This window comes from Rhinolophus ferrumequinum, assembly GCF_004115265.2.
Source record: "Rhinolophus ferrumequinum isolate MPI-CBG mRhiFer1 chromosome 15 unlocalized genomic scaffold, mRhiFer1_v1.p scaffold_54_arrow_ctg1_1, whole genome shotgun sequence".
Lineage (NCBI taxonomy): Eukaryota > Metazoa > Chordata > Mammalia > Chiroptera > Rhinolophidae > Rhinolophus > Rhinolophus ferrumequinum.
The window spans coordinates 11487182-11499697 of NW_022680357.1; the positions used below are offsets into that span (position 1 = coordinate 11487182).

The window sequence follows — 12516 nt, forward strand, 5'->3', positions numbered from 1 at the left end:
TTCTCAAGGTCACTCACTGGTGAGTGGTGGAACCAAACTTTCCACCTGGTATCAGATTGCAGAGCTCACGCTCTCTCGTCCACCATGCTCTCCTTTTGCCGTAACAAGCTCTTGGAAAGTGGGAGATGCCATTATTATGAAGGCTGTTTCCTTTGCTGAAACAACTGTGGGTACCGGCTGTCCTGTAGGGATCCCTGTCACCTCCCCCAGGAGGACCCTTCTCCTTGGGAACCTTAAAGGGTCCCGATTTCCCATCACACAGAACCTGGCACACCTGCTGTTACAGGACCTGGCACACCTCCTTTTGTCCATTAGAATGTTCAGGGAAACCGTCTCTGAATTGAAAATGATTTTTTATCCTCTTCCGCCACCAGCGTCTCCCACTGTTTGCATCTGGGGTCATGCTAAGCTTGTTCAAATTGAAAGCAAAACAGTAACCTTATCATACTGTTTGCCAAACTGCTCTCCATGGTACTTGAAGTTTTGCTTAAAATAATTTAGGCAGAAAACCCCATGTGTTCTCTGGTGCCTGATAGCGAGACCAGCACAGTGTCTACTGATTTCAGATGACTTATCACAGACACTGGTAAGCAGTAATGGCGGGCTGCAAGGAGCCGGCAAACAGCATCCCGTTCTCTCGGTGTAAGTGACCTGCTCGCGGCACTCAGCAGCCCACAGCTTTTCTGGACCATCGAAACAGTTCTGACTTAAAGTCGACATCTTTGTGCTCCCACCAAACACCAAGTCAGTGTCTGACTATTTGGATTTAAAAGGAGAAGGCTTATTGTTTTGGCCAGATTTTTCTATTTGAAGTCTAACTTCTGTAATTATTGCACCACGGAAAAACAGGAGAGGATAGCTGACTAGTGAGAGTGCACATTGGTGAAGTGCAGCTTTTCCTGTGAGACACGGGGGGCGTTAGGTAGGCTGATTGGGTTAGTGGGGCATCCTGTGCTAGACAGCTGATGTAGACTTCTTCATCTTTGGCACAGGCTTACGATGCCAGACTGAGGTCAGCAGGCCAGCTTCTGTGTGATGGGAGCTCTGGGACACTTTAAGGTCAAAGGAGAGGGTTCCTTCCCAGGTGAGGTGACAATGATTCCCACAGGACAGCAGGTACTCACAGCTGTTCCAGCTGTGAATGGTGTTCAGTGAGATGCTTTGTAAACGCCAAAGCATTATGTAAGATGAAGCAATATTATTTTATTTTTAGGAGAACCATTGCGGATGATGCAGCCCTCAAATTTTGGTTAGTGCATTAAATACAGCCCTTATTTTGTTTTGCTTTGGGACCTCTCTTTGTGTTTTGGCCTTTTCAGGACAAATTCAGTTTCTCTCCAAAACTGAAATACCTGACCATGGAGATGAAAGAGTCTTTCTGTCTTGTTGGGTGGCGGCAGTGTACTGTTCTTGCAGCTCTTGCCCAGGGCGGAATGTCAAGTTCTGAACACTGTCAAAATAACTCAAAATATGGACTGAAATGATTCATTTCAAAATCCCTGTTGAATGATGGAAGACACTGTGTTAGTTACGATTGATTACATTTTAGGTTTAAGGTTGCTTTGCTAACCATTGTTTCAGGTCTTGTATTCTTGGATTCAGAAAGCTATTATTGACATGAACAGAGAAGGGTGCTTTTCTCCTGGGCTGTTAAATTGTTTTTCTTCCCATTCCCAAACTAATAGATCACTCTCAGGAAAGACGCAGCTTTAAAACAACCAGACCTTCAGTTTGATCAGTTACAATGTCTGAATTTATTATTTAGATTTGATTTTCAGAATTCAATCACAGTTGTTCCTCTCCAAGTTGATTGGCTTGTTGGGGGATGTCCAGAGCTTATGGAATGGAATGGGGGTGTAACTTGCCGCTTTTGGCTCTCAAATGCCTTGACGTTCCTCAGACTGTTATTGTACTGCCTTCGATGAACACCCAAATGTCCTCTTGCAGATGAAAGCTTCTTGACTTGAAAATAAACAAGTCCGATGTGGCACTTGTGTAAACTTAAACGAACGGGACGGGTGACTTCTCGTGCCTCACCACATATTGACTTTGCCAATAGACCGGTAGGAAGTGTCTGGCCAATTAAATGGCTCCCTTCACTTTCTTGATATTAATTCTTAAGCTATAGAGAGAGATTGGCCAAGGCCACCTCTTAGTTTTCCTTTTTATAAATGTCATCCACGTGGAATCACGTCACCGTCTTTGTAACTTCAAGGTCTAATGCAGAGCCTTATTCAGAGTAATGTCTGAGGAAGTCTCTGTTGAATGATAGAAGGCGCTGTATTAGTTATCCATTGCTGCATAACAAATTACCCCAAAGTTAGCAGCTTAAAACAACAAACATTTACTTATTTCAGCTTGTGCAGGACAGGGACCCAGGCGTGGCCCAGCCACATGCTCCGGCTCAGAGTGTCACACGGCTGCAGTCAGGGCATCAGCTGAGGAGGCTGCAGTTGTCATCTCCACGGGGAGGACCCATGTCCACCCCTGTGGCTGTGGCTGTGGCAGACCCCAGGCCCTTGCTGGCTGTTGGCTGGGTACATCATTTCCATGCCACATGTCACTGTGAGCAGCTGGCTTTCCTCAGAGTGAGGGAGTGAGGGCACTCAAGACAGAAGCCACAGTCTTTTTTATAACTTAATCTCGGAAATGACACCCTGTCCCTTCTGCCGTATTCTGTTTATTACAGGTGAGTCAGTAAGTCCACCTCACTCATGGGGTGGAGAGTATGTAAAAATGGGAATACCGGGAAGGAAGAGTCAGTGGGGGCCATCTTAGAGGCTGCCTACTGATGAGAAAGTATGATATAGTTGAAATTAGTGTTTCATTACATTATTTTATACACAGAATAAACGTTTCTCGTGTACTTTTTAAAGCTTCAGGAGCTAGGCCAAGGGAGCTTGGTTTCTAAAGAGATGTGTAGACATCAAGCAGGTTGGATGGCCGTGTTTCTTGATCAGCAGGATATCTTGTGGAGGAAAGAAACGCAGGCCAGGAAAGGACCAGAAGGTCATTTGGAGGGCACAATCAGACGGTGGTGTTCCATGTCTGTCAAACCTGAAATGCGCAGTAGCAGCAGGCTTTGCTCACCAGCTGCGTGCACCTTCCTGAGGGGGCGTCCGCCCTGCTCTGAGGGCCACTGCTGCCATCTTAGCTAATTTTCTAAGTCTCATTTCTAAGTGAATTGTTTGTTATTTAAAATCAAATTAAGTTCTGTTTCAATCAAACTTTTATAGATAGTTTATTATAAAAGACCTTACTATACAAGATAGGATGCTTCTAGCTACCACCCGCCCCGCTTCCCTCTGCCCACAAACAGCTGCTTCAGACTTTTCACTGATTCCTTTGGCTGCCTTGAGATCTCGCTGTTTCCTGCCATTTGTTGATTTCTCCGTTGTAGGCGTCATTGATTGATTTCTCCCTGTGGAAGATGAAGGTTTGCTTTCTTTGATCCCTCCACCCGCACAAAACACACACACACACATGTGCTCTAGCCCAGACATACAATCTTTTCCGTCCAGGCCCCATGATTACATTATCACGACTCTGAAAACGCTCCCCAGCTGAGCCGTGAGGTACGTAATCAGTGTTTTTGAACAGCTTTTTGATTTCTTTTGAGTTAATACTTACCTGTTTCAAAAACTTTGGTTGGTGTTCCATGTACTTAATACCAGTTCAACTCCGAATGCTCTCTCAGCTATGCCAGTCTCCTCAGTATGTTAAAAAACTAGGCACTGGTCATTTCCATCCTGAGGCAGCCTGTCCCAGCCAGTCCTCAGACCTCCTGTCCCTGGAGGAAGCCTGGCCGCTCGGGGGGACTGTCTGTCCAGTTCACCGTGGCTGTTCCGACAGGTGCCGCTGGGCTCCTCCTCCCGCCTCAGGAGAGGGAATTCACCACGTGCCAGGCAACTTACCCTTTGAAAGTGCCCGACTCACTGGTTTTTGGCACCTTGACAATGCTGTGCAACCATCACTGCTATCTAATTCCAGAACACTTTCGTCACCCCCAAAAGAAACCCTGTATACTCATTAGCAGTCACTGCCTTCCTTCATTCCTCCTAGCCCCTGAAAACCAATACTTGTTCTGGACATTTCGGGTAAACAGAATCATGCAACACTAGCTTGTTTGTGTCTAGCTGCTTACACTCATTGGGTGTTTTTAAGGTTCATCTGTGTTGTGACATGGAACAGTGCTTCATTCCTTTTCATGGCCGAGTAATATTCCATTGTATGGATGGACCACATATTCTTTTATTTAATTAAATTTATGGGGGTGACATTGGTTAGTAAAATTACATAGGTTTCAAGTGTGCATTTCTGTAGTACATCATCTATACATCACATTGTGTGCTCACCACCCAGAGTCAGTTCTCCTTCCATCACCATATATTTGATCCCCTTTTCCCTCTCCTACCATACCCGCTCCCCCCTTACCCTCTGCACATTTTCTTTATCCATCAGTCATCTGTGATGGCTGTATGTGTTGTTTTCACCTTTTGGTTGTTATGAAAAATTTTCTCACTCATGTTTGTGTTGGATCCCTTATTTCTTGGAATCTGTTTTCTCCTAACTAGGTTTTTTAATCTTTTTTTTTTTTGGTGGGAGGTCAAATTTTTGAGAGGTTGCATGTCTGAAAACGTCTTTACCGCCTTCTCAACACGGTTCGGGTTGGTGTATAGTTCTAGCTTGGAACTAATTCCCCTGAGGGTGTTGACGGTGTCACTTCATTATTTTCCAGCTTACAGCACTGCTGTTTAGAAATCCTATGCCATTTCTAATTTTCTCTCCTTTGTAAAATTCTGCTTCCGCTCTGGAAGTCTGTGCCTACCTCTCTCTGTGTCACCACGTTCTAGAATTTCCTGATGAGGTACAAGAGCATGGCTCGTCCCTCACGCTGGCTGCTCGTGGAGCGCTTCCATCTCAGTCCTCATGTCTGTTGGTTCCAGGACAATTCTGGAATTGCATGTTTGATTCCCTCCTCTCTGTGTTTCCCTTTTTTTTCCCTCCTCCTTTTCTGAGCTGTTCTCATATGGTAACTCTCCATTTCGTTTCTTGTTTTCCATTGGCTCTATTTTCTGGAAATTTTCTTACCTCCTAGACTTTATAGCTAGTGTTCCATTTCTGCGCTCATAGTTTCACTTTCCAAAGAGCTTTTTTTTTTGGAATGTTCCTGATAGTTTGCTTTTGAAGTGTATGTCTCCCTCAATTGTGTCTCTTTCCTACAAGTTGTTTTTCTCTATTTATTTTGGTCCCTATTTTTCATGTTATGTACTGGTCTCAAATGTAAGGCGATTTCTGGCTGTCTGCTCAGAGGCAGGAGTGAGGTACTAAAACGCGAATTTAAAACTCTATGATCATTTTTTGGTGGGATGATCTGGCTATGCTATTTCACTGGAGAGGTTCCCCCCCCCCACCCCCCAAATTGGTCTGTTCAGGTCTTTTTAGCTGGTTAGATTTCCAGGAAAAAAGTTTCTATTCCCTTGCTTAGAGGTATATGTTGGCTGCTGTTCTGCAAATGGGTGGTGCCAAGGGGAAATGGAAGAACTTCAAAATTTCAGCGTGTTTTTATTTGAATGTCTCTGTTTTCAATTAGATATCCCTGCCTTCGACTCAGTCCAGACCCACTGCTTTACCTTTTCCAGAGAACAAACTCCCAGTCTTCTGTTAACTGCTTCTTAGCCCCAGGTTGACCACAGCTTCTGGAAGTGTCCTGTAATTTATCAGCCTTTGGCAAGTTGTTCCATTTTAATTGGGCGGTAATTTGGTGTGGCCCACTTGAGCTAAGAATGGAATTTTCTCAGGCCTGTCAAATTATTTACCAGTTGTCTATCTGCTTCTTGGCTTCTAAAATTTCGTTGTCTTCTTTCCTCTCATTCTCTTTTTCCTTGAGGGCAAGGCCTTTAGAAAGAATTGTTTTAAGTTGGTATTTTAATGGGATTCTAAGAGGAAGTGAATGTAAATTAGTGTTTTCAGGCTGCCTTCTTTAACCGAAAGTCCCTTAAGTTTTTTCTTTATACTTATTTCAGGTTTCAGATTGTTATTGGGTCACTCCCTACTGCAGTGGCTGGAACTGTAGTCACTACTGGGGTGGAAGAACTTAGGGTTTCATTCTAGTATGTTTTGTATTGTCATTCACGGGCCTTGCTGCCTCTGCAGACTCCAACTGGCTGCGGCCCGGTGGACGCTTCGTGAAAGGGCTGAGGGTGGAGCCCCCAGTCAGTTCAGGCTCAGCGACCCCCACATTTGCTCAGCCTTTCCCACTTTCCCTTCCTGCCTCAGTGCCACTCCCTTTCATCCTGTCCCCTTGTCTCTCAAATCCCTGTCACTGGAGGGCTAGCCCGACACTCTTCTTTTGCCTCATTACCATCTCATCCCACGTGATGGGGCATCCAGGAGTCTTCCCTCCCAGAACTCAGGGAAACTGGATCTGCAGAGTTGATGAGACGTGGGGCTAATCCGTATTCTGGACACACACCGTTGGGTCTTTTTCTTTCTTTTTTATTAGTTTCAAGTGTACGAAACAAGATAATGATGAGACATTTACATCCACACAAGGTGATCACCCCAACCGGTCTGCTCTCCATCTGACCCCGTACGTAGCTATTCCAGTGCCAGCGGCCATATTCCCTGTGCTGTACTTCACGTTCTGTGACTGTATTTTTTAAATTATAGTTGACATGCAGTATTCTGTTGGTTTCAGGTGTACAGTGTCGTTGTTAGGCGTTTGTATAACTTACACAGTGATCCCCCTGATAAGTGTGGAGCTCATGTCACACCATACACTTGAGCAACGTTACGGCCCCTGTTCCCCGTGCTGTAGTTCACATCCCTGTGACTGTTTTGTGGCTACGAATGCGTGTTTCCTAATCCTTCCACCTTTCTCACCCACTCTCCAACCCCCTCCCATCTAGCAGCCATCAGTTTGTTCTCTGAATATATGAGTCTCTTTCTGTTTTGTTTGTTTGTTTATTCTTTCTTTAGATTCCGCATATAAGTGAGATCATATGGTATTTGTCTTCCTCTGTCTGACTTATTTCACTTAACATAACGTCCTCCAGGTCCATCCATGTTGTCACAAATGGCAAGATTGACTCTTTTTTTTTTCTTCTGAACAATGTTCCATTGTATAAATGTACCACATCCTCTTTATCCAATTGTCTATGGATGGGCATTTCGGTTGTTTCTGTGCCTTGGCCATTGTGAATAATGCTGCAGTGAACATACGGGTGCTTTGGACCTTTTCCTTAACCACTGATGCAGGAGTTTTTTTCTGCTCTTGTTTTACTTTTCTTGGGATTATCTGGCTCATTTGCAGTTTTGTATTTATTATATTTACTCTTCTCTACAAAGCGAGCACATATGGATATAGACCTAAAAGTAGGAATACCTATTGGTGCCTACCGTGTTAATATTTTTTTATGGAAGTTTTGATTTTTTAAAATTTTACATATAAAGCCCACTGGGATGGGTTCAGTTCTGTTCCGTTAGCTTTAGACAGCACACAGAACAGACTATGTTCCAGAACATTTATTAAATCCTGTTTTGTTACTGAATCACTCTGTGCCAGATCCTTCCACTCCCTTGAACCATTTTACCATCTTTTTCCTGCTTTTTACATCAAACTTCTGTAAAGGCCTACGTGCTAATTTCAAACCTCTGTCATATCATTCCTGGACTAATGCCATATGGCTTTTCCTTATTCACCCACCGCCCCCTGTCTTGTGTAAATAAATACAAACTGGGAAGGAGCCAGAGAATTCCAACTATTTATGGAGACTGTACTATATACCCCACCTTATCGTCAGACAGACCCAAGTCCTACCTCTGTCATCTGTCTTCCTAAAACATTGTTTTGCAAATTAATGTCACTGCACATGCAAAACCTGCGGAGGATGGTCTACTCATCAAAGTCAAAGCTTCTTAACCAGACCTCCCTGGCCCCTCCTTTTCTCTTCACCTCACCTCCCAATACCGTTAATTCTTGCGCTGACCTGGGAGCCGGTCTCTGGGTAAGACGTCTTTGCATTGCCATTATGCATTGGTTTTAGAGTGTTTTATTTTTCCAGAAGCTGCCTTTCTTTCACTCTTAGTACAGTTTATAAACGCCATTTCTTAGTGGTTCTACATGTACTCTGACCCCACTACATGGGCTATAGGCGGACGCTACCTCACTGGAAAACTTTATTGTTGGAGGAAAAGAAATTGGAGCAATAAGAAAGATGCCGGTACAGGCCCTTCTGTCTCGCCAGTGCCTTGTCTGTCTCCCGCTGGAATGAGAAGTAGTGACAAGATGAGTCCCCAGACTCCTGTGCCTCTGTCTCTGTGACAGTTCTTCCATTTTTAAATACAGCTTATCATTCACTTCATTGCACTTGGGTGGAAAATGTTGCAGTGTCGAAGCAATTAGTATTGTGATTCTTTTTCTCCTTAAAAAAAGAGCTTTCTCTCTAGAGAAGCCATTTGGAAAAGTTTTTTTTTTTCTTTTTTCTTTTTTTTTTTGGCTGAGAGAAGAATTTTTGATTACGTTAAAATATGTGTGGAATGCCTTTTCTTTTCCTACAGTTGTACCAAATCTTTGGAATGTTGATGGAGAAGTTACGGTCACTGAGCAGAAGCCGGGAGAAGTCGCTGAGGAACTGGCAAGCGCCTATGAAAGAAAGCTCATTGAGGTAAGGCTGAGAGAGGCTGTGCCTTCCTTGCAGATGGGGTGCCCTGGGGACTTTCCAGAAACAGGCCCAGCCTGTTAAACGGATGTTAGCAAAGCAACCAAAGCATTGCACGTGGTAAAGAAAAGTAAGAGCCGGCTCTTTGAAACATATCATTTAATTGAGATTTTTGGGTACCTTTGGCCAGGAAATAAGAGAGAAAACATAAATATGTGATGTTAAAAATAAGAAAACAAATGTACTCTTAGACTTGCAGAAGATTAAACACAAGAGAGAATATCACATACAACTTTGTGCTGGTAAATGTGGAAATATGGATCGGGTGGACTATTTTCTAGGATAACGTTTATTATCAAAATTAATTGAAGACGAGGCTGACTATCTGAAGGTACCAAAAAACTTATGGAAGAAAGTTGTAAAAGTAATGAAAGAACTGCTTCTCAGGAAGCTGGCAAGTTTCATGGTGAGTTCTAGGGAACCCTTCAAGGTATACACAAAAGACCTTTGCTATTTCTATTTCCTTAAATCATTCTCTACATTTATACCTATGTCTCTATCAATACATATATCTATACCTCTGTATCTTGGTTCCTGTGTGCTTTACTTTGATATTTAAAAAGCCTGACAAAGATAGTATAAGAAACAATGCTATAGACTAGTCTCGTTTGTGCATAGATGCATAAAAATTTTAGAAAAATATTAATCAAATTCAGTCACGTATTAAAGGCACGATCCACATAAAAATGGGGTTTCTTTAGGATTTCAAGGATGGCTTAATGTTAGGAAACTCATCACGTCAGCTCATTAATAGGTCAAAGGAGAAAAACCAGATTTTGATCTTGATAGGTACTAAAAAGTCGCTTGATAGTGTTCGTCATTGGTGCCTGATAAAAATATTCTTGATAAATGCAGAATAAATGTCCTTCTTTGATATGATAGTGTTTGTTTTTTTAATCAGAAACCATTAATTATCACCATGCTCAATGGTAAAGCTGGGAGGCTGTTTTTAATTAGGTTACTAATATATAAAATATGTATAGGTGTGTGTAGTAGTATTTGGTTGTAGTATTTGTTACCAGTCCTCTGTGTTTGTGTACACACACACATAAGTACACAACTGTACTTCTGAGTTATTGTCAGATCCCCTTGCGTTGTTTCCCATCAGCTGCCAGAGGGTTAAGTGTTGAACTCCCTCATCAGAGGGAGCGGGTCGGGTGTAGATTTCTCTTCTAGCCTTAACTTCCTTTCCTGTCCTTGTGTGATTTTCTCACCCCTGGAGAGATTCGTAGAGTTGATGGACGGCTCTCTTCAGCGTGTTGGTCTGTGAGGTTGAAGCAGAGATGGTCCCCCAATGATGGCATTTACTACCCCAGATTGATTTTTCTTCCTTTGTTTTGGTTGTGAAGTGAGAGCCTGTCAGTGAGCTTTCATCTGTGAATATCATTAGCATTTCATTACAGCAAGACTTGTGCTGTTAGCATTCATGGAGCCCTTTACCACGTTCTTTGTGATGCTTTCTGTCATTTCATTCATGGGTTGGTTGGCATTTACCAAGACAGAGTTGTAAGCACGTGTGGGAGGGGAATAATGAAAGAACGTGGGGCGAACGTTGAGGTAATTATTTTTCTATTTCAGAAGGGCGAACACAGAAGAAACATTTGAATTTAAATAACATAACTCTTTGAAATACCCCAATGGTGGAATTACTCTTCTGTTTCCTCCCAGTGAAAAGGGAGTTCCTGAACATTCTTTCTCTAGGTGTCTCTCCAAGCATTAGAACCACCTTACCCATCTGCACACACACACTGCATGTTCGTGCTCAGTGACCTGGAATCCAGCACCTCAGACAGCTCAGAACACAAAGCCAAGACTGTAAGTCATCTTTCAGTAACTGGGGGCGTCAGGGGCCAAGACTGGAGGTAGAAACATGGTCTTAATGCCCAGTGGTGGTTGACTTTTGGAAGAACGGGAAAGAAAATGCTGGCAAGTGTAGGTTAATCTGGTCCGGGAGAAACACTGATACAAACACGGGATCTTTAACGGCCACTGTAATACTAGCAGCTGGCTGTCGGGCGCATACTTCATTTCCAGGCACCGTGCTAAGGCTTTTACACAAAGGGACTCATGGAATCCTTAGCTGCGTTCCTGGAGGAAGAAACTGTTCACAGACGGAGTTTTGAGCAGTTAAGTAACTTGCCCAGTATTTCTCAGCTGGTAAGAAGCAGAGCGGGATTCGAATCACCCAGGCTATCTAGCACCAGAGCCCAAAGCCATCATCCTTCTGCTCTGCTCTGGAAGGCCAAGCGCATTGAAGAAGCAAAAGATGAACTTGACAGAAGGGAAGGCAGTTACTATTCCTGTCTGGGAGAATGAATGGAAAGATGTAAGCGGGAAAGCTGGCGGTACATGACTGCCGTTTGCGATCGGGCTGGGAGGAGCCTCTCCCACTCCCAGGTCACTGAGAAGAAGGTGAGGTGTCTCCTGTGCTTGCAATTACCTGCTTCTGAAGCAAATCGTAATAGAAAGCCAGGCTGGGAGCACCGTGAAGGGATTGTGAGCGTTGTCTTTAAGTTGTATATTCATTGCCTAACACGGTTCCCGCATGCAGTAGGAGCTCTGTAAGTATTGAATGGAGTGACAGTCCATTGAATGGATTCAGCTGTTCAGTGTCATGTTCATAGAGCACTTGATGTGACTTCTGGAACCCCAGATTGAGAAGGAGTTGTACCAAGGCCCCCACGATAGCTCGGAGCACCCTGGTGGGAAGGAAACGGGGGTTCTTTAGAGGAGGTACACTTTCTTCTGGCACTCCATTGAGGGGGAGGTTTAGCTTGGAGAGCCTGGAGCGGCACTGAGTAACAGACAGATGGATGCCACCAACGCATTTAGCACATTTACTTGGTCCCTCCTAAGTGTGCAGCCTTCGGCACCCCTCCTACACCTGCAGTGCTTCCCCTACCCTGGGAGCAGTAGACTTGATGGTTCTAGGAGATGAGCCACGGACGGTGCAAGGTTGTAGCAGAGAAGTTCCCCAACTGGAGCTTCTCGAATGTTCCCTCTTTTTCTTTGGGGTTCTTAGTGATGACACTCGGAATTTCTTTGGTGAACTTCCCATCCCTCTTGAAGATGTAGACATCAGAGGACATGGATAGATCTGTTCTGAGATTCCGCTTTACCTCTCTTAAGTATAATTTCTTTGGTGTAGACTCATCTCCAGAGATTTTTCCATTCTTTTCCAGCATTTTGCCATCAAGAAAAACATAAAATGCCGGTAGCATTTGGACTTATCTTGCATTTCTCTGTTACCACCTTCTGAGGCCTGGTCGTGTGTAGAGACCACATTGCACAGACTGAGTTCAGATTTGTCCCTTACTGCCATGTGTTCCTGGGCAGGCCACCTGACCTCTCCAAGCCTCAGTTTCTCCATCAGTGAAGCATATAGTCAATGATATATGTACTAGGAGGGAGGCTTTGAGGACTAAGTACAGGGTCAGTGCCTGCAGCAGACAGGGGGGCATGTTTATGCTTCTCGTCTCCCGTCTGTTCTCATTTCCTCTGCAGGAATGACCTCCCCCATACTGGCCGTCTCTCTGGCCAAGTCCTCACTTTGGCCTGGGGGTGGTGTGTGACCTGAGCCAGGGAGACAGGGCTCTAAGTCCTGACTTACACAAACGTGGCTGAAACGCTTGGGAGCCATTTACTCAGTAGCGGGACCCTGGGACCTCTCCAGACGTTCCTGTGTTGGGCTGTTCTCCTTCTGGATCCCCCCACTTGTCTGTCTGCTCACAGTAATTCCCTTGTAGCTGAGGCTAGACCCATTCTGTTCCTCACCTCAAAGCTCATGTGCGTC

At 44.2% G+C, this 12516-nt stretch overlaps 1 protein-coding gene across 1 annotated transcript in view; it reads left to right on the forward strand.

Annotated features, from left to right (window-relative positions):
- SNX29 (sorting nexin 29) overlaps positions 1-12516 on the forward strand; it is a 457786-nt gene that overhangs the window by 235271 nt on the left and 209999 nt on the right. Inside the window, exon 15 of the mRNA XM_033101149.1 lies at positions 8563-8669. Coding sequence (XP_032957040.1) covers positions 8563-8669 — 107 coding nt within the window. The remainder of the gene's footprint in view (positions 1-8562; positions 8670-12516) is intronic.